At 45.7% G+C, this 22265-nt stretch overlaps 1 protein-coding gene across 4 annotated transcripts in view; it reads right to left on the reverse strand.

Annotated features, from left to right (window-relative positions):
• LOC126251689 (protein scarlet-like) overlaps positions 1 to 22265 on the reverse strand; it is a 327742-nt gene that overhangs the window by 21233 nt on the left and 284244 nt on the right. For all 4 annotated transcript variants that reach the window (XR_007545773.1, XR_007545771.1, XR_007545772.1 and 1 more), the window contains 2 exons: positions 14557 to 14662; positions 964 to 1064 (listed from right to left, as the gene is read on the reverse strand). Coding sequence is in view for 1 of the 4 variants with exons in the window: in XM_049952276.1 (XP_049808233.1) it covers positions 964 to 1064; positions 14557 to 14662 (207 nt within the window). In the remaining 3 variants the exon portion in view is untranslated. The remainder of the gene's footprint in view (positions 1 to 963; positions 1065 to 14556; positions 14663 to 22265) is intronic.

Consider the following 22265-nt stretch of genomic DNA (forward strand, 5'->3'; position numbering starts at 1 on the left):
AACTTAAAGTAGTAAAGGGGTTTTTTTAATTGTGGAGCAAAATAACTGAAGATGGTCGAAGTAGAGAGGATATAAAATGTAGACTGGCAGTGGCAAGAAAGCGTTTCTAAAGAAGAGAAATTTGTTAACATCGAGTATAGATTTAAGATATATTTAAGTGTCAGGAAGTCGTTTTTGATAGTATTTGTATGGAGTGTAGCCTTGTATGGAAGTGAAACATGGACGATAAATAGTTTGGACGAGAAGAGAATAGAAGCTTTTGAAATGTGGTGCTACAGAAGAATGCTGAAGATTAGATGGGTAGATCACATAACTAATTAGGAGGTACTGAATAGGATTGGGGAGAAGAGAAGTTTGTGGACAACTTGGCTAGAAGAAGGGATCGGTTGGTACGACATGTTCTGAGGCATCAAGGGATCACCAATTTAGTATTGGAGGGCAGCGTGGAGGGTAAAAATCGTAGAGATAGACCAAAAGATGAATACACTAAACAGATTCAGAAGGATGTGGGTTGCAGTACGTATTGGGAGATGAAGAAGCTTGCACAGGAAAGAGTAGCATGGAGATCTGAATCAAACCAGTCTCAAGACTGAAGACCACAGCAACAACAACAATGTCAATAGGCAGAATTCTGTTTTAAAAAGTGCATGGTTGTACAAAAAATACACTTTCGGAGTGTTGTTACAATCCGTTTATTGACATAAGAGCCCATGACTAACAATCCATTCTGTGAAAAACACACATTAATAGCACTTTTAATTTCCGTAACATTTGTGGGGCAAGTTTTAAGTGATCCACCCTGTACATGGTAAACTATTAATCACAAGTTTTATTTCGTTTAGCAAAGGAAGTAATGCAGTATTTGTTAGTCTGTCAAAGTTCCTCCAGTGCTTTGTAGCCGGACAGTAACTACTAAAGGTTATGGTGGGTTGGTAAAGTGTGTAGAATCGTAGTGAAACTTACTGATGTTTGTGACGCCTTCCCATTGGACGACGGAGAGCGCTTCGTTGGCGTACATGAGCCAGGACAGGTACTGCATCCACTCGACCGCCAGGGGCAGCGTGCTGCGGGCAGACAACACCACAGCACAGCGGGCGTCAGTCACATACAGTGCACGTCTGTCTTCTAGAACAGACTTCCTACATTCTATATATGAAGATGGTATCTGTTGTTTCGGACATGTCCGAAGGAGCAGATACTATCTGTGACCATGTAGCTCGTTAGAATGAAATTACAATGAAATGAATACCATTAGCTGCATACTGGCGTTGGCGTAACTCAACGGGGACAGTTGAAAATGTGTGCTCCGACCGGGACTCGATCGCGGAATCGCCTACTTACGTTGCTGACGCTCTGTCCATCTGAGCCACCGAAGACACAGAGGATAGCGCGACTGCAGGGACTTACCATCCGCACGCCTCCCGTGAGACCCACATTCGCAACTTATTGTCCCGCACTATATTCATAGTGCCTCTGCCCAGCATACTCATTACTCGCGGCTTTCGGACATGTCCGAAAGAACAGATACCATCTTCGTATATATATATATATATATATATATATATATATATATATATATATATTCCTGGAAATGGAAAAAAGAACACATTGACACCGGTGTGTCCGACCCACCATACTTGCTCCGGACACTGCGAGAGGGCTGTACAAGCAATGATCACACGCACGGCACAGCGGACACACCAGGAACCGTGGTGTTGGCCGTCGAATGGCGCTAGCTGCGCAGCATTTGTGCACCGCCGCCGTCAGTGTCAGCCAGTTTGCCGTGGCATACGGAGCTCCATCGCAGTCTTTAACACTGGTAGCATGCCGCGACAGCGTGGACGTGAACCGTATGTGCAGTTGACGGACTTTGAGCGAGGGCGTATAGTGGGCATGCGGGAGGCCGGGTGGACGTACCTCCGAATTGCTCAACACGTGGGGCGTGAGGTCTCCACAGTACATCGATGTTGTCGCCAGTGGTCGGCGGAAGGTGCACGTGCCCGTCGACCTGGGACCGGACCGCAGCGACGCACGGATGCACGCCAAGACCGTAGGATCCTACGCAGTGCCGTAGGGGACCGCACCGCTACTTCCCAGCAAATTAGGGACACTGTTGCTCCTGGGGTATCGGCGAGGACCATTCGCAACCGTCTCCATGAAGCTGGGCTACGGTCCCGCACACCGTTAAGCCGTCTTCCGCTCACGCCCCAACATCGTGCAGCCCGCCTCCAGTGGTGTCGCGACAGGCGTGAATGGAGGGACGAATGGAGACGTGTCGCCTTCAGCGATGAGAGTCGCTTCTGCCTTGGTGCCAATGATGGTCGTATGCGTGTTTGGCGCCGTGCAGGTGAGCGCCACAATCAGGACTACATACGACCGAGGCACACAGGGCCAACACCCGGCATCATGGTGTGGGGAGCGATCTCCTACACTGGCCGTACACCACTGGTGATCGTCGAGGGGACACTGAATAGTGCACGGTACATCCAAACCGTCATCGAACCCATCGTTCTACCATTCCTAGACCGGCAAGGGAGCTTGCTGTTCCAACAGGACAATGCACGTCCGCATGTATCCCGTGCCACCCAACGTGCTCTAGAAGGTGTAAGTCAACTACCCTGGCCAGCAAGATCTCCGGATCTGTCCCCCATTGAGCATGTTTGGGACTGGATGAAGCGTCGTCTCACGCGGTCTGCACGTCCAGCACGAACGCTGGTCCAACTGAGGCGCCAGGTGGAAATGGCATGGCAAGCCGTTCCACAGGACTACATCAAGCATCTCTACGATCGTCTCCATGGGAGAATAGCAGCCTGCATTGCTGCTAAAGGTGGATATACACTGTACTAGTGCCGACACTGTGCATGTCTGTTGCCTGTGTCTATGTGCCTGTGGTTCTGTTAGTGTGATCATGTGATGTATCTGACCCCAGGAATGTGTCAATAAAGTTTCCCCTTCCTGGGACAATGAATTCACGGTGTTCTTATTTCAATTTCCAGGAGTGTATATAGTTAAGGCTCACCGGCCATTGGACCATGTTTTTCTGTGCGGATGCATAAACAGAGCCCGAACTCTTACAGGAGTCGGCAGTGAAGCCGCGAGGAATGAGTATGATGGGCAGGGGCACTAGAAATATAGTGCGGGACAATAAGTTGCGAATGTGGGTCTCACGGGAGGCGTGCCACAGATAAGTCCCTGCAGTCCCACTGCAGTGGCTCAGATGGGTAGAACTTCTGTCATATAAGCAGGAGATCACGGGTTCGAGTGCCGGTCGACGCACACATTTTGAACTGTCCCCGTCGACTTATATTAACGTCTGTATGCAGCTAAGGGTATTCATTTCTTTGTAATTTCATTCCTACATTCTGTCACAGAAGAAGTACCATGTACTGTCACTATAGTGTATTCGTTTTCCTGACCTTCCATTTAGCTTTCTTATCTGCTATTGCTGTTGTTGTCACACGAAGAACATCTACAACTAGCAACTTCACGATTATTCTTACTAGTCTACAGTTGTAGTTAATTCACTGCCACCACCGCCTCGAACATCCTACTTTAACAATTTCTGCTAATACTTCTACTGTTAATTCTTTTACCATACTTCGATTGCAGCTATTATACCTAATTACTGATTTTATTGTTTTTGATATTGATCTGATCGTTGCCCCTAAATGTACAGCTCAGTAGTGTACTGTCTTGCGTCTCTAAACTTGTTTGCTGTAAGAACCTTCCGAATGGTTACTGGAGCAGATTCACGTTGGGGACACCGGTGACTCATTTCCATTCAGGTGTATGTTTGCCGTGCTGTCCCTAAATTGCATTTTTGAAAGGACAGGGGTGATTTCCTTCTCCATCTTATCCCAGACCGAGCTTGCGCTTCATCTCTAATGACCTCGACGTCGACAATACGGTAAACTAATTCTTCTTTCCATCTTTCGTTTTTTGTACGCACTAATCCGAGCAAGGCGCGCATTATTCGCTGTTTTGTGAGTGTTCTCAATTACTTTGTGGCCTTGTTGCCCCTAGGTAACACAGCGACGCATCAGCACGCATCGCTTCACTTTACACTGAGTACCAATGATTCCTCTGTTAACTGTCGAGGCCGTGTCACTTCCCCATTCCGTTACTGGGACAAATGATCGATGAATTATGGCGGTTCGTTCTCGTTTAATGATCGTGGCTAATAAAGTCTGCTCTGGTCCCCGTCGACTAAAGTTACACACCTTTTTCTGACACAGCTTCGGCTTGGAAATTTAGAGTATCAAAACTTTCTTTCGCTCTAATTGAGTCGTGAAAGTTCCTGCTTGATACATGTTCTTTCACTGTAATTGCTGTCTTCAGTTGGGGCATATTTGTTTAGTATCTGATCTGGTCCGCTATATGAGACAGGTTGAAGGCGACAGGTAGGTGTATGCAAATAATCTTCGCCATTTTGTGCAAACAAAAGCTGTTTTTCAACATGTTGTTACACACTGCTAAGATGATTCCTGCTGACGACCATCTACTGGGGAACTTCAGTATTTGAGGTTCGCGTTCAGGAAAAATGGCAATATCAGGATAGACACTGAAGCCGTTTTTGCTTACCACCGAGGCGTGGTTCTCCATGCCATAACCGGCAGCTTACCTCTCGATCTGTGCGGCGACGACCAGGAAAGCAGGACGCATTTCCAGACATATGGATTGAGACCGGTATTCCGAATCGAAGATACGCGATACGTTATGACTAGTTAAAGACGACGTACGTCTCAGATACTCTGAGAGAAATAGAAGTAAGCTGTAGGGAAATACGAATTATATATAATATTTACTACTTCCAAGAGCCAATAATAATAGAAGACCAAGAACGAAGTACTCGAATTAAAAAGTGTGCGAGACAATGATGTAGTCCCCCTACGGTTCAGTTTATACAGCGAAGAAGCAATGGTGAAAAAGATTCGGTGTAAAGCGATATGAACGTTAACATTCACTGATAACATTCATATCCTCAGTGAAAGTCAAGAGGAATTACACGATCTCTTCAATGGAATCAGCAGTCCATTGAGTACAAAATATGTACTGAGAGTAAACCGGAAAAAGTCAAAGGTAACGAGAAGTGGCAGAAATAAGAATGGCGAGAAAAGTAGTGTCAAAATAGGTGGTAACGGAGTAGACCAAATTTAGGGATTCTTTACCTGGGAAGCAAAATAACCATAACCGTACCATAACGGATGAAACAAGGAGGACATGAAAAGGAGACCAGCACAGGTAAAGAGGGCACTTCCGCTCAAGAGAAGTCTACTGGGATCAATCATAGGCCTTAATTTGAGGAAGAAACTTCTGAGTATAAATGTTTGGAGGACAGCATTGTGATGCAGTGAATCATGGATGTGGGGTAACCGGAACAGAAGCGAATCGAAGCGTTTGAGATGTGGTGCTACAGAAGAATTTGGAAAATTAGGTGGACTCATAACGTCAGGAATGTGAAGGTTCCCCGCAGAATCGGCGAAGATAGGAATGTTTGGGGAACACTGACAAGAAGATGGTGTAGAATGATAGGATCATGGAATAACGTCCATGGGAGAGTAAAATTTAGAAGGAAAAAACTGAAAAGCAAGAGAGTGACTGGGATACATCCAACAAATAACTCATGACGTAGGATGGAAGTGCCACCCTGGGATGAAGAGATTGGCACAGGAGAGGAAATCATGGCGGGGCACATCCAACCAATCAGAACACTGCTGACTCCAAAAACCGAAAATGGAAAGCCTCCTATGAAAGCGACAGCATCTATGTAGGGCGAACAGTCCACATTGTTGCGCTGGGCACACCGTACACGTAAAGTGAAACGTGCCGAATAAATCGAACGAGGTTGAACGTTGCCTCAAGCACGAGCTTGAAATACAATTGGAAAGAAGAATTTTTCGTCCATGGGGCGTCATATTGGGATTCTGTTATAAAAAAGAGGAGATTAGATAAAATCTTAATAAGTTTCATCGATCTCGGGGGCACACTCAGATGCGTGACGGTTATTTAGCATGTTAAGTGGATCACTTGGACGATCCCGCAGGTCGGTAGGTTTACCCCTGAGGACGATGACGGAATCAGCTGTACAAAGATTGAGAATTTTATCCGAATTATGCAGCTTTATTACCGAATTTTTTGATTCATATCCAGACAATTTCTTTGGTTAAGTTTACGCTGCACACTCGGTGCTGGCATATCGCATCTCGTTTCTCGCCAGGAACCGTTGTCCTGCGGCTGTACACGTAGCTAGTCGAGTGGATTAATTGCCATGTGCGATGCGAAAACGTTGGTCTCTGCATCGTTTTATGACAGTTACAGTGATTCATTCATGTCAAAAATGTGATTATGGACAAGGAGAACGAAAAACAGCCATGGATGCATACTTTGAATGAAGGCTGTCCACGATGCCTCTACTTTTAGCAGTTCTAACAACAGCTCAAAAATGATCCAGAGCGCATTTTCAGATAGTTAAGAATGTTCCAACAATTTCTGCAATTTATTTCAAATATTATTGAATCAGAATAGTTAAATACACAAAGATTTAACCCAACAATGCTAACCTAAGCTCTGTGGGGAACAATTTGTTGGCCTACTCGCTCTGAAGTAGTGTTTTCTTAGCTTTTATCCACATTCACTTCATCTACTACATTTGACATTTATAGATTTTTTCCCTGGAATTTTATTGTAAAAAAGTAAACGCTATGTCAGGTGAAACAGTAACTAATTTCCAAACGTTCTTGTACCTAATATTATCCATCACGAAGTGGTTGTGTCTGATCCAAAGTACCTTTACACCCAGAAACGGCTGAAATAACTGCACGTTTAAATTCATCTCTTCTATTTCTCACTCTTTAAATCGTCTCATAAGCGCACAACTGTTGCTATCTGGCTATGGTGGCTTCATAGGCAGGAAATGCGGGGTACAAAGGATACTGCATAAAAAAACACTTGTGTGGCCCATTCTAGCATTCTGCTCAAATATATGGGAACCATACCAAATATGACTGGCAGGGGATATTGAACGCATGCATGGATGGGCAACACCAATGGTCACATGTTTCTTTGATGGACGACATAGCGTTATGAAAATGTAGAAGAAACAAGAGCTGGCAGATACGTGAAGATAGTTGGAAACTATTCCGCGAAAAACTATTACAAAACTCCAAGTTCCAATGAGGAATCAAACCTCCTTCGTACCGTTCTTGCACTGATTGCAACGCCAAGATCAAATTAATTTCTCCCGCGCTCCATACGCGAAGGGAACTAGAGAAACCTTAATATGGGTGTAAGGGGAAGCACTCCTTGCCATACTCCTCACAGTGGTTTATAGAGTACGGATGTAGATGTGTGGTTTACGAGAAACCGCATAAATGAGGAGCAATTCTATTAACAATGGCGGCACTAGAGTGATTGTGACACAGCCAGTCACAAGTTAATGAAGGTGGCGTGTAAGAAACGTCAGATCGAAATGACGTGTTCTACGCACTTGGTTACGGAAATGATTGGCATTGCTGTACAGCCGCACCATGTAAGTGAGAGTAATGCCATCTACGTGTTGCGTTCTATAAGTAACACAAAGAAATTTTATCGACAAATTTCGGTTGAGAAAAATGTGGAATTTGTTGTGGGACGTAGTCGAATATACACTCCTGGAAATTGAAATAAGAACACCGTGAATTCATTGTCCCAGGAAGGGGAAACTTTATTGACACATTCCTGGGGTCAGATACATCACATGATCACACTGACAGAACCACAGGCACATAGACACAGGCAACAGAGCATGCACAATGTCGGCACTAGTACAGTGTATATCCACCTTTCGCAGCAATGCAGGCTGCTATTCTCCCATGAAGACGATCGTAGAGATGCTGGATGTAGTCCTGTGGAACGGCTTGCCATGCCATTTCCACCTGGCGCCTCAGTTGGACCTGCGTTCGTGCTGGACGTGCAGACCGCGTGAGACGACGCTTCATCCAGTCCCAAACATGCTCAATGGGGGACAGATCCGGAGATCTTGCTGGCCAGGGTAGTTGACTTACACCTTCTAGAGCACGTTGGGTGGCACGGGATACATGCGGACGTGCATTGTCCTGTTGGAACAGCAAGTTCCCTTGCCGGTCTAGGAATGGTACAACGATGGGTTCGATGACGGTTTGGATGTACCGTGCACTATTCAGTGTCCCCTCGACGATCACCAGTGGTGTACGGCCAGTGTAGGAGATCGCTCCCCACACCATGATGCCGGGTGTTGGCCCTGTGTGCCTCGGTCGTATGCAGTCCTGATTGTGGCGCTCACCTGCACGGCGCCAAACACGCATACGACCATCATTGGCACCAAGGCAGAAGCGACTCTCATCGCTGAAGACGACACGTCTCCATTCGTCCCTCCATTCACGCCTGTCGCGACACCACTGGAGGCGGGCTGCACGATGTTGGGGCGTGAGCGGAAGACGGCCTAACGGTGTGCGGGACCGTAGCCCAGCTTCATGGAGACGGTTGCGAATGGTCCTCGCCGATACCCCAGGAGCAACAGTGTCCCTAATTTGCTGGGAAGTGGCGGTGCGGTCCCCTACGGCACTGCGTAGGATCCTACGGTCTTGGCGTGCATCCGTGCGTCGCTGCGGTCCGGTCCCAGGTCGACGGGCACGTGCACCTTCCGCCGACCACTGGCGACAACATCGATGTACTGTGGAGACCTCACGCCCCACGTGTTGAGCAATTCGGCGGTACGTCCACCCGGCCTCCCGCATGCCCACTATACGCCCTCGCTCAAAGTCCGTCAACTGCACATACGGTTCACGTCCACGCTGTCTCGGCATGCTACCAGTGTTAAAGACTGCGAAGGAGCTCCGTATGCCACGGCAAACTGGCTGACACTGACGGCGGCGGTGCACAAATGCTGCGCAGCTAGCGCCATTCGACGGCCAACACCGCGGTTCCTGGTGTGTCCGCTGTGCCGTGCGTGTGATCATTGCTTGTACAGCCCTCTCGCAGTGTCCGAAGCAAGTATGGTGGGTCTGACACACCGGTGTCAATGTGTTCTTTTTTCCATTTCTAGGAGTGTATCTGCCTGGCATTGTACAAAAGCACGGTGAGCCGTTGGGATATGCGTCTATCAACATCACAACAAGATCACGTAAACCTATCCGATCTTCCTCGTGCCTGCCCGCTGTGAGACGGTGAAGAAAGAACTTCAGTGCGTTCGCCGCCAGAAAAATTCAAACGGGTTTCGCCTTGTCCATGACGAAGCAAAGCCTCTCACAACTCTGCGCACGTGGAAGGGGCTCACAAAACCTGATTTGACTGTTCTTCCTCATCCACCCTATAGCCTGGATCTCTCACCTTTCGATTTCCATCTGTCTGGCCCAACAGAGGATGCACTCCGTGTGAAACAGTGGGTGGGTGATGGGGAGGTTTTTGGTGGAGCAAGACGTTGGCTCCGACGTCGACCAGTGGAGTGGTACGCTGCCAGTAAGGTGGCGTTAGGCCGTCGCACTGAACGGAGATTAAGTTGGGAAACAGGGTTTGATATCCAAAACAATGGGGAATGATATGGTGTTTTGGAATCGTGAATGAAACCAACCTGCATTCATAAAAAAATAGGCTACATTAGTTACGGAACGCCGCTCATAAATTATTTAAACAATAAAAAGTTCCGAAGCTAATTTCTCATTCAGATATTGCACTTCAGTTTTGGTTGTTCGTGAGAAAATAAATTTACGCTTCGTGTAAACAGCACGAACGCCTGCCAGCACTTGTCGGAATCCGACAGAGGCACAATTGTAAGACTGGGACTGCATTTTATCACTCTGCACTACTGCTGTCGGAATTTTTTGGCATCCCACGACATTGATTCAAATATGGAATCAATGGGTTGCTGGGGGCAACAATCAACACCATGAAAGGTATCAGTCAGCCCACACGTCTAGCGCTCGAGAGGACAGACATATTAATCCCATGTTTCAAGTTTCTTGAGCTAGGAAATGAAAGTAAGTGTTACATGGAGAATAGGAATACGTCTACAGAACGACAGACTATCTGCTAGGTGACCATTGCGGCTGCTACTCTTGACGGGGCAGCTGAGAGCTGCGCGTCGACAGAGGTGCGTCACCGGGAACAGTGGACACACAAGTGACACCACGTCGTCTTTTAAGAGGAGTCCTCGTTGTGCGTAGGATATCTGTACGTGTAGACGCCAAGGAAGGGCCGGCCGGGTGGCCGAGCGGTTCTAGGCGCTACAGTCTGGAGCCGCGCGATCGCTACGGTCGCAGGTTCGAATCCTGCCTCGGGCATGGATGTGTGTGATGTCCTTAGGTTAGTTAGGTTTAAGTAGTTCTAAGTTCTAGGGGACTGATGACCTTAGAACTTAAGTCCCATAGTGCTCAGAGCCATTTGAACCGTTTTTGAGCCAAGGAAGGCGTACGTTGGTAGACTGCATTCGTGTCATACGCGCCTAGCACATTGCGTGACTGTAAGGGGTGCCTCTGAGTACAAAACACGATCACCTCTGGTCGCATAGTAGATAATTTGGACAGCACGGTTTACATTTGTGAAATCTTAACATATTCAACACTGTTGTCACTCGTCTTCACTGCGTAGGTGAACTGGAGATTTTCTAGTAAATTTACGGAATAATTGCACAACAGACAAGCAACTTAGAGACACATACCATTTTACACCCCACAGTTTAAAGATTAGGAAATCTACTTGCTGATATATATGTTTGCATCACTACTAGTGTGTTAGCTTTGCCAAAAACAGGAGAAACCTTCCCCTCCGGAAAAAGTTTTACATTTGACTACAAGGATTTCAAGTAGAAATAAAAACAAAAATAGTTTCACAAGTGCATATTTATGACAAAAATTGATTAAATATAATTTATACACAATTACTTCCAAATGGTACTCTTGAAAACAATGTGGTACAGCATGTCCAACACTGCAAACTTTCTACCACCATCTGTTTTCTTTCCTTACCAGCTTTCCAGTCTCTTTCTTTGCTTTGGGAGTGCACATTTTACAGTAGCGTGTGGCGTTTACTTTCTTGACTGTGGGTGGTATCTTTTTGGGAAAATACCGACCAAAATTTCTACCTCGGCTAGTTGTTGGTGTTGGTTGCAATGATCGAATACTTCCTTCTGCATCTGCAAGGTTGATGAAAACTTTTCTTTACAAATTCCTCTAGAGATATCTTTTGCTTAGTGACACCCTTGTACAAAATAAAACCATTCCCCGTAGATATTAGAAAATCGTGAAAGAAATTTTCTTCCATCCCTTCGTTGTTATTCTTGCAAAGAGGTAGCAGCTGTAAAGCTGACTGACACAGTTTTGTCCATGTTAAATTATGATAAGTTTGGCTTTATTGTTCTTGTAATACCTCCCTTTCAACATAAAGAAACCTCATTGGCGATTGCCTGATGTTTCGTGTGGAGGTAATATAAATCAAATTCATACTGCCATTCGAGCGCTAGAATGAGGCCCTTTCTGCTCATCACAGTCCCGACAGCTGATGTCTGATGGTCCTACGACTCCGCCGCTGCTAGTAGACAAAATACGAACAAGTACGGCTATTCTACAGCCGGCAGTCGTGTAGCGTGCGGGAAAACACATTTCAGCAAATGGAAAAGCTGCGCCAGTACGGGATACCGGCATTGCTCACGCGGCCGATCGTTGCGCGCCTGTGCGGCGTACGAACGTAGTATTGAAAGTGCTACGGCCGATAGCACTGTCCTGTCTTTGAGGTCGCCCTGACGTTATCTTTCAACAAAGAAAGCAAGACGGCATCGTGCCAATGCTGTCCTCACCTATCTAGACACAGAGAACATTCGACAGTTACCTTGGACAGCATGATCCTTAGATCTCTCACTCTATGAAAACAGCCAGTCACGTGGTATCGAGAGAGCGGCAAGCGCTCACACGACAGTGGCTACTGAGCTTTGGCCCTGAGCTGATACAGCATGTTTTGAGATACCCGTACGTCCCATGCAACTTCACTTCTAATCAATTATTCAAAATGACAGTCACAATCGCATTATTTATTTTGCCGCCAACCGGTTCCAACCCGCGATGGGGTCATCTTCAGGGCAATTTACACCACTTGGTCGCTCGCTGGAGTCGTCACCCTATTGCTGCAGCCACGGGCCACAGTGGCTCTACGCGGTACAAGAGGGCCAGCGGGGTTGCCTGCAGAGCAGGAGATTGTGACAAGACCACGCCCTGAGTTCTGGTCCGATGCACAGAGGGTGCCGAGTTTTGCAGTGTCTGTTACATGAATTTCTTGGAGCTGTTAGTTAACCTGATTACGGCTTTCATAAAAAGTAATTACTAGTCGAACGTCTCTAAAGCGGTGCTTTTGAGAAGACAGTTAACTACTGTATGTTCTTTATATGTACACACAAAATGCATGTTCCGATTGACTGACTCACTCGCTGACTTATCAACGCCCATCTCAAACCGCTAAGGAAAGAAACTTAAAATTTGGAGAGGCTGTTGATCTTATAAAACAGGCGTCGTTTGAGAAGGGATTTTTACAACTTCCTTCCCTAAGGGGATGAAATAGGGGATGAGAGGTTTTAGAAAATATGTCACTATTACAGCAATTTTGAAGCTAGACCTATGAAAATTGATATTTGATTTCTCAGTCAGAAATTAAGAAATACATTTTTGAGAATTTTTGGAAATTTAGCCCCTATGGGAGTGATATATTAGGTGAAATTTTTTGACAATAAATTCTTATTAAAGAACTACTAAAGTATTTACAAAACTACATCTGTGAGAATTGCTATTTCACATCTCGGCTACAAATACAAAAATACGTGTGTGAGTGTTTTTGGAAATTCAAACCCTAAGTCGGTGAAATAAGAGACGAAAAGTTTTATGAAATGTTTCATTATGAACATGTTTTGAATCTTAAACCTATGAAAATTTGCATTTGTTTCCTCAGTTAGAAATAAACAATAGGTGTGCCACCGTTTTTGGAAATTCACCTTCTAAGGGGGATGAAATACGGCCACACTGGTTCACTGACCCATTATCGCCCAGTCGAAACTGCTCACGATAGAAACTTGAATTTAGGAGAGGGTGTGGATCTCGTACTGTAGGTACCGTTTAAGAAATGATTGTTCGAATGTCCACTCCTAAAGGAGTTAAAATAAGGGATAAAAGTCTTTTCGAATAATATCGCTATTATGGCAGTTTTGACAAACTACGAAAATTGGTATTTGGTTTCTCAATCAGAAATAAAAAATGGGTCTCTCAGCATTTTTGAAATTCAACCATTAAGGGTGTAAAATACAGGTGATTTTTTTTGGAAATAATTCATTACTGGAGAACTACTAAGGCATTTTTAAGGCTACATCTATGAAATTTGTCATTTGACTTCTTGGTTAGAAATGAAAAGAAACTTGTTTCAGGATTTTTGGAAATTCTGTCCGCTAAGAGAGTGAAATAGGGACGAAAAGTCTTATGAAATTATTTCATTACGAAATCATTTTCAAAGCTAAATATATGAAAATTTATATTTGGCTTCTCTGCTGGAAATCTGGAAATACGTGTTCCACTGTTTTTGGAAATTCAACCCCTTAGGGCGTGAAAAATGGGTGAAATTATTAATAAAATATTTCATTATATTAAAAAATTTTAAAAACTAAATCTATGAAAATCTGTATTTCACTTTCCGGTTAGATGTAAAGAAATATGTGTTAGGTAATGAAAGTTCCTATGAAAATATCACCACAAGAACCCAGAAGGCATGATTAACAAAAATCTTGGACTCGTTCAACCAGAATCGCTTTTTGGTCAAAGGTACATTCGGGAAAGACCATGCTTCTATGACCTCAATTAGCGTGAAAAGTTTAGAAGGTGTTGCAATTTGTTAACAATATAAACATTTGATTAAACAAAAACCAAAAAATCTGTGCAGACCATATAGACTACGCGAGCGAAGCAGCTTGCGCTAAGCTAGTTCACTAATAAAACGTTTACGCAAAAATGATATATTTCATGCATTCTCAGTACAGCACAAACTGCTTCATGTATTCGTACTGTTATGCTACATACGCGCAGAAGGTTGAATTTCATTATTTGCTGTCCTCCAAGTGTTGCAGTTTTAATGGCCAGCAATCGACAGCCATGTGCTTTGTGCAAGCTCACAGCGTTCATCTTGTAATCTCGTTCTGTCACATTATCAGAGTGTAAATGCATTATTGCGTGGGAGCATGTATACTTTTAAATCTATAGCATTATGTCACACAAAACCCTTTCAATTGTAAGTATATGGAGACTTTTGAAGTGTCATGTAGTTCCTCGTGTAGATGTTACGTGACACAGGATGTACCTAACAACTAAAACAGTACTTAATGCTGAATACTGGTATACGTTGCTCACCGTTGATTTGTTGTAGACACAACCAAAGGTCATCAGAACTTCATCAACTGAATTCTGTGCAAAGTTAAGCTGTGTGCACTGCTGCATCATAATGACAAATTAAACCGAAATAAAAAAGTAGCTATCAAATAAAAATGTTTTATAGTCATATCGAGATGCTTCTTGTTACCTGAGGTTTACGAAGAGCCCAGACATGATCATGAGCACGTAGTCGAAAGGCACCAGATACGCCATCGCTGTAGACACCGAGTCGAAAGCCGAGCCGAAGAAGCAGCCTGCAGTAGCACAAAAACAATGCATTACTTTCTCTTCGTGTTAACAAAAAGCTTACATGTAGATCCTCCCATGAAATCCAGCAGATTTGATAAGAGAGCACGTACATCGACAAGATGAGATGTCAGATCGTCGCATTGGTAGGAAACCATCAACCCAGGCGCATTTGAGCAATTGTTTACATGCTTTCAAGCTCCGATAAGTGCAATCACAAACGTCAGAACTAATGGTAGTGGACGAGGAGTGAATTACAAACACGATTTCGTATACTTCCATAAGGCAATTGCACTGTCCGAGAAGTCCGTGTACTTATTATGCCCCCCCTCCCCCCCCCCCCCCCATGCACCCAATAGACACGCACACACGCAGACACACACACACACACACACACAAACGCACACACACATACACCCACCCACCTCCCCATCCACCCACCCACCCACACACCCACCCACCCACACAGACACACAGACACACACACACACACACACACACACACACACACACACACAAACAGACGCACACACACACACACACACACACACACACACACACACACAAAGACTTTGTACATCTGGGGCAATAAGTACTTGTTTTACTGGTATCTGTGCTTTGTATGTGAAGAAAAGTATTCCTCTCAGTACGGTATCCTTTTGTTGCAGAGTTGCGTTTCAGTAGCGATTATGGATGATGTATGTGTGTGTGTGTGTGTGTGTGTGTGTGTGTGTGTGTGTGGGTGGGTGGGTGGGTGGGTGGGTGCACGAATGTCCAGCGAAAGAGTGTCACGGTCACTCGCTCGCCTAAGCGGCCTCACATGAAAATCCATTCACAAAGGAGCAGCTTCAGATGTCACGGTCAGTAATTCATGAACATATTGAGATATGTTTGAATTCGGAAAGATATTGGCCGACTTTAATATAATCCATTATGGAGTCGAGGCAGCAGTTGTCGTTATACACTCCTGGAAATTGAAATAAGAACACCGTGAATTCATTGTCCCAGGAAGGGGAAACTTTATTGACACATTCCTGGGGTCAGATATATCACATGATCACACTGACAGAACCACAGGCACATAGACACAGGCAACAGAGCATGCACAATGTCGGCACTAGTACAGTGTATATCCACCTTTCGCAGCAATGCAGGCTGCTATTCTCCCATGGAGACGATCGTAGAGATGCTGGATGTAGTCCTGTGGAACGGCTTGCCATGCCATTTCCACCTGGCGCCTCAGTTGGACCAGCGTTCGTGCTGGACGTGCAGACCGCGTGAGACGACGCTTCATCCAGTCCCAAACATGCTCAATGGGGGACAGATCCGGAGATCTTGCTGGCCAGGGTAGTTGACTTACACCTTCTAGAGCACGTTGGGTGGCACGGGATACATGCGGACGTGCATTGTCCTGTTGGAACAGCAAGTTCCCTTGCCGGTTTAGGAATGGTAGAACGATGGGTTCGATGACGGTTTGGATGTACCGTGCACTATTCATGCACTCGACGATCACCAGTGGTGTACGGCCAGTGTAGGAGATCGCTCCCCACACCATGATGCCGGGTGTTGGCCCTGTGTGCCTCAGTCGTATGCTGTCCTGATTGTGGCGCTCACCTGTACGGCGCCAAAAACGCATACGACCATCATTGGCACCAAGGCAGAAGCGACTCTCATCGCTGAAGACGACACGTCTCCATTCGTCCCTCCATTCACGCCTGTCGCGACACCACTGGAGGCGGGCTGCACGATGTTGGGGCGTGAGTGGAAGACGGCCTAACGGTGTGCGGGACCGTAGCCCAGCTTCATGGAGACGGTTGCGAATGGTCCTCGCCGATACCCCAGGAGCAACAGTGTCCCTAATTTGCTGGGAAGTGGCGGTGCGGTCCCCTACGGCACTGCGTAGGATCCTACGGTCTTGGCGTGGATCCGTGCGTCGCTGCGGTCCGGTCCCAGGTCGACGGGCACGTGCACCTTCCGCCGACCACTGGCGACAACATCGATGTACTGTGGAGACCTCACGCCCCACGTGTTGAGCAATTCGGCGGTACGTCAACCCGGCCTCCCGCATGCCCACTATACGCCCTCGCTCAAAGTCCGTCAACTGCACATACGGTTCACGTCCACGCTGTCGCGGCATGCTACCAGTGTTAAAGACTGCGATGGAGCTCCGTATGCCACGGCAAACTGGCTGACACTGACGGCGGCGGTGCACAAATGCTGCGCAGCTAGCGCCATTCGACGGCCAACACCGCGGTTCCTGGTGTGTCCGCTGTGCCGTGCGTGTGATCATTGCTTGTACAGCCCTCTCGCAGTGTCCGGAGCAAGTATGGTGGGTCTGACACACCGGTGTCAATGTGTTCTTTTTTCCATTTCCAGGAGTGTATTACACTGCTGGCCACCGTAAATGCAACACCAAGAAAGACAAGAGGTAGCACAACAAAATTTATTTTGTAGATAACATGTTGACCAAGTATCAAATGATTACGTTTACAGACGTCTGTGACATGTGGTTCCTGCCAGAATCAGTAGCCAGAGTAGCCGCCATCGTTGGAGATCACCGCTGCCACACGTCTCGGCATTGAGTCAAAGAGACGTTGGATGTGTTCTTGGGGTACAGCAGCCCAAGCAGCTTCCACACGTTGCCAAAGTTCATCTGGTGTGGCAGCTGGGGATGTAATCTGGGCCACTCGTTAAGCAACCATAGAACACATGTTTTCTATCGGCGAAAGATCCGGAGAGCGAGCCGGCCATGGAAGCAATTCAATCTGGTTATTGACGAAGAACCTTTGGACAATGCGTGCCACGTGTGGTCGCGCATTATCCTGTTGAAATATGGCTGTGGCCGAGCCCTGAAGGTAAGGAAGGACAACTGGCTCCAGCACCTCGGATATGTAGCGCCGGCTATTTAAAGTACCGGCAATGCGTACTAGAGGCGTGCGAGAGTAATATCCAATACCGCCCCATACCATAATACCTGGAGCAAGACCAGTGTGGCGGTGCATCATGCAGCTGTCCAGCATCCTCTCTCCACGGTGTCTCCACACTCGAATCCGACCATCGTGGTGCTGCAGACAGAAGCGTGCCTCGTCAGTAAAGACAACGTCATTCCATTCTACCGTCCACATCCGCCTGTCATCACACCATTGGCGACGGAGACGTCTGTGGTTCTGCGTCAATGGTAGACGAAGCAATGGACGTCTTGCGGACAGACCACTCTGCTGTAAACGGCGTCGAATGGTACGCGCAGACACTGGATGATGCGTTACAGACGCAATGTGCTGTGCTATGGTTCGGGATGTCACTGAGTGATCCGTCACTGCCATGCGCACAATTTGCCTATCAGCACGTGCAGTGGTGCACCGAGGAGAACGCGATCGACCACGTCGGTCCGTCGTACCCTCCTGCAGCCAACGGTCACATATCCGCATTACAGTTGTTTGGTTTCGTCCAACACGACTAGCGATTTGTCTGTATGATAATCTACAATCTCGGTAAGTCACTATCCTTCCTCTGTCGAACTCGGATACTTGATCAAAAGATGTTCGCTGTTGTCTACGAGGCATAACTGATCGTCTTGTGAAACAACCACAAGGTAAACACACGTGCCGAACGTACACTCGTCGAAATCGCCAAGCCTTAAATGGCCCTATGAGGTGGAACCACAGGCGCGCGTGATGTGCGTCTGCGCTGAAATTCTAATCAGTTGCATATCTCATCGCTGCAAACTCATGGTGTAAATTTCACTTGATTCGGATGCTTCCTTCAGGGTGTTGCATTTACGGTGGCCAGCAGTGTAGTTATCACTGTTAGCATTCAACCGCGATTCTTATACATATATTTTAACAACGCGTTTCAAGAGACAATGCTCTCATCATCAGGTTGTAAAGACTATGTCATGAAATTAAATGGACTAAAAAGACAAAATACCGTCACAAATAGTTTTGTTTTTTTAGTCCGTTTAATTTCATGACATAGACTTTACAACCTGATGATGAGAGCATTGTCTCTTGAAACGTGGTGTTAAAATATATGTATAAGAATCGCGGTTGAATGCTAACAGTGATAACTAATATTGGCCGACGTTTGCGAACGAATTATCTGGCAACAACATGGAACTGCAGATTACAGCCATTGAGCTTCGCTGAAAGAACTTCCCTGTACAGTGTATCGCTGAAGAGTGTCATTTTCTGATGAAAGTGCGATACATCGTAGGTTACACAGAAACAGATTGGTTTTCTGGTCTGAAGAAAATCTCCACCATGTGTAGGAGATGAAAAGGAGCATACTTGTGTTATGATATGGGCCGGGAGGTTCAAACAGTTCCTTTTTCGAAGACTGTGTGAATGGAATCTCTTACTTAAAGATGTTTCAAATGTGGCTGATATTTCATCAAGAAGCAAGAGAATGACGAATCACGTGTGGCTAGCTCAGAACGTAGCTCCAGCACTATTTGGACGTCTAAGACTTTGAGTCACACGATTTCAGCAGGAGAAGTAGATCAGTCATGAGTTTGGCCGGCAGCAAATGGAGATGTCGTAGCCTGTCTTCGCTGTCAAGGGTAATCTGAGGGTAGTGGAGTATCGGGACAGAACCATCGAAGTTTTGAGGGGTGGGTCATCGAAGGCGATAATGCGCGTGCTTACGGCTCGTACCTGCTAACATAAGCCCAACTGGGCATGGTTTCTGCCTGTAGAAACTTGCAGCGTGTCGTCTCCGGAACACACATCACACACTGGATGATCTCAGTACGGCATTTGTGAATGAGTGGGACACGACTGAGTAACACGGTGTGAACAGCGTTCATAGAAGCATTCGACTATGTTGCAACGCATGAGATCGAGAAACTAACGTCTACATCTACACAGATACTCTGCAAATCACATCTAAATGCCTGGCAGAGGGTTCATCGAATCACCTTCATAATTGTCTATTATTCCAATCTCGTATAGCGCGCGTGAAATAATGAACACCTGCATCTTTCCGTACGAGTTCTGATTTCCCTTATTTTATCTTGGTGATCGTTCCTCCCTATGTGGGTCGGTGTCAACAAAATATTTTCGCATTCGGAGGAGAAAGATGGTGATTGGCATTTGGTGAGAAGATTCCGTCGCAACGAAAAACGTCTTTCTTTTAATGATGTCCAGCCCAAATCCTGTATCATTTCTGTGACATCCTCTCCCATATTTCGCGATAATAGAAAACGTGCTGTGTTCCTTTGAACTTTTTCCGTGTACTCCGTCCGTCTTATCTGGTAAGGATCCCACACCGCGCAGCAGTATTCTAAAAGAGGAAGGACAAGCGTAGTGTAGGCAGTTTCCTTAATAGGTCTGTTACATTTTCTAGGTGTCCTGCCAATAAAACGCAGTCTTTGGTCAGCCTTCCCCACAACATTTTCTATGTGTTCCTTCCAATTTATGTTGTTCGTTATTGTAATACCTAGGTATTTAGTTGAATTTATGGCTTTTAGATTAGACTGATTTATCGTGTAACCGAGGATTAACGAGTTCCTTTTAGCACTCAAGTGGATGACCTCACACTTTTCATTACTTAGGGTCAACTTCCACATTTCGCACCATTCAGATATCTTTTCTAAATCGTTTTACAGTATGTTTTGGTCCTATGGCGATTTTAACAGTCGATAAACGACAGCGTCATCTGCAAAGAGCCGAAGACGGCTGCTCAGATTGCTGTTACTTATCTATATAAACGACTTTGAGACAAAGGGCCTATAAAACTAGCATGGGGAACACCAGAAATCACTTGTTTTTCACTCGATAACTTCCCGTCAATTACTACGAACTGTGACGTCTCTGACAGGAAATCACAAATCCAGTCACATAACTGAGACGATACTCCATAATCACGCAATTTCACTACGAGCCGCTTGTGTCGTACAGTGCCAAAAGCCTTCTGGAAATCCAGAAATAGGGAATCAATCTGAAATCCCTTGTCAATAGCACTCAACACTTAATGTGAATAAAGAGATAGTTGTGTTTCACAGGAACGATGTTTTCTAAACCGATTTTGACTGTGTGTCAATGGACCGTTTTCTTAGAGATAATTCATAATTTTCGAACACAATATATGTTCTAAAATCCTGCTGCATATCGACGTTAACGATAAGCGCGTATAATTTAGTGGATTACTCCTACTACCTTTCTTGAATATTGGTGTGACCTGTGCACCTTTCCAGTGTTTGGCTACGGATCTCTCGTCGTGCGAACGGTTGTACATGATTGTCAAGTAGTGAATGTTACCGAGTAGCAGGTTTCGATCTTCCAGATATTAAAATACGTGCCATCTCGAACTGAATATCTTATCTTTGTTGTGAGATCGGCATGGGAGGGAGACACAGCCATCTGTTTATTTATTATAGACTGGAATGGTCTTGATCTCATTATAACGTAATTAAAACCATTGTTCTGGCGGTCTTTTATTTCTGTTTCAAATTTCAAAATAAAGTTATTACATACAATTTCGTAAACCTTATTGTCTCACTTGCTTCACTCTTTTGGTCTACGACCACATACATTGGATAATGTTCAGGCGGTGCAGAACTTCTTTAACCATTCGCTTTATAACTTCCCAACGCCCTTTTCTTGGTGTAACACAATATTTTATTTAAGTACCAGGCGCTTTTCGGCTATTATCGTAAAGGCGTCTTCAGTGGATTGATTCTGGAAAATATAGAGTTGTATTTATTTATGAATTCATACAGTGGCACTGGAATTCTCACCAGATGAGCAATGAAATCTTTCACAGCAGTTAGCTTGCGAATACCTTAGTGTGCGCACTACGAGCCAAATGATCTCAAAGTGAATAAGTGCCGATTTCTCATAAGTGTTGTGGAAATTCGCTCTCTGACATATGAACAGATAGGAGGAAACACAGGTTTGGCAAGACAGACAAGTAAACTGTAACACTTTATTCGTGCAACATTTATGGTGTGTTGTGTTTCGACTCTAAATAGAGTACTTAGGCAGCTCTCTCTTGCGTGCCACAGAAAGAGATGAGTAAAGAAAAGGAAATCAAACCGCATGGCCACAGCTCCACTGCACGCAAGCGTTCCCTCTATCATCGCAGGTTGCGCGGGGCAGCCTACTCGCCAGGCGGAGCGACACCGCTAGCAGCGCGAGTGGCGGACGGCAGAGGTCGCCAGCACAACGGGAACTGCTGTACATCACCAGTCACGTGGAACAAATAGTGTGCAGTTTGATATCACTGCGCAGACCACGATATAAGACACTTTCCATGCCTTAACGGGTAGTTCCAGATGAATAGAGCTCGTACATCGCAGCTGACCTATCAGCAAGCATCGACGTCTGCTGAAGGAATCGTCACGCACTCCGACAGCGAGACCGACAGCAAATCAGCAGATCAGCGGCAACGTGAGACATCACCACAGAACAGTGTCTATGCCACGAAGGATATGCTCACATTCACAGATATACACTGCTGGCCATTAACATTGCTACACCAAGAAAAAATGCAGATGATAAACGGGTATTCATTGGACAAATATATTATACTAGAACTGACACGTGACTACATTTTCACACAATTTGGGTGCATAGATCCTGAGAAATCAGTACCCAGAACAACGACCTTGAT

This window comes from Schistocerca nitens, chromosome 4, assembly GCF_023898315.1.
Source record: "Schistocerca nitens isolate TAMUIC-IGC-003100 chromosome 4, iqSchNite1.1, whole genome shotgun sequence".
Lineage (NCBI taxonomy): Eukaryota > Metazoa > Arthropoda > Insecta > Orthoptera > Acrididae > Schistocerca > Schistocerca nitens.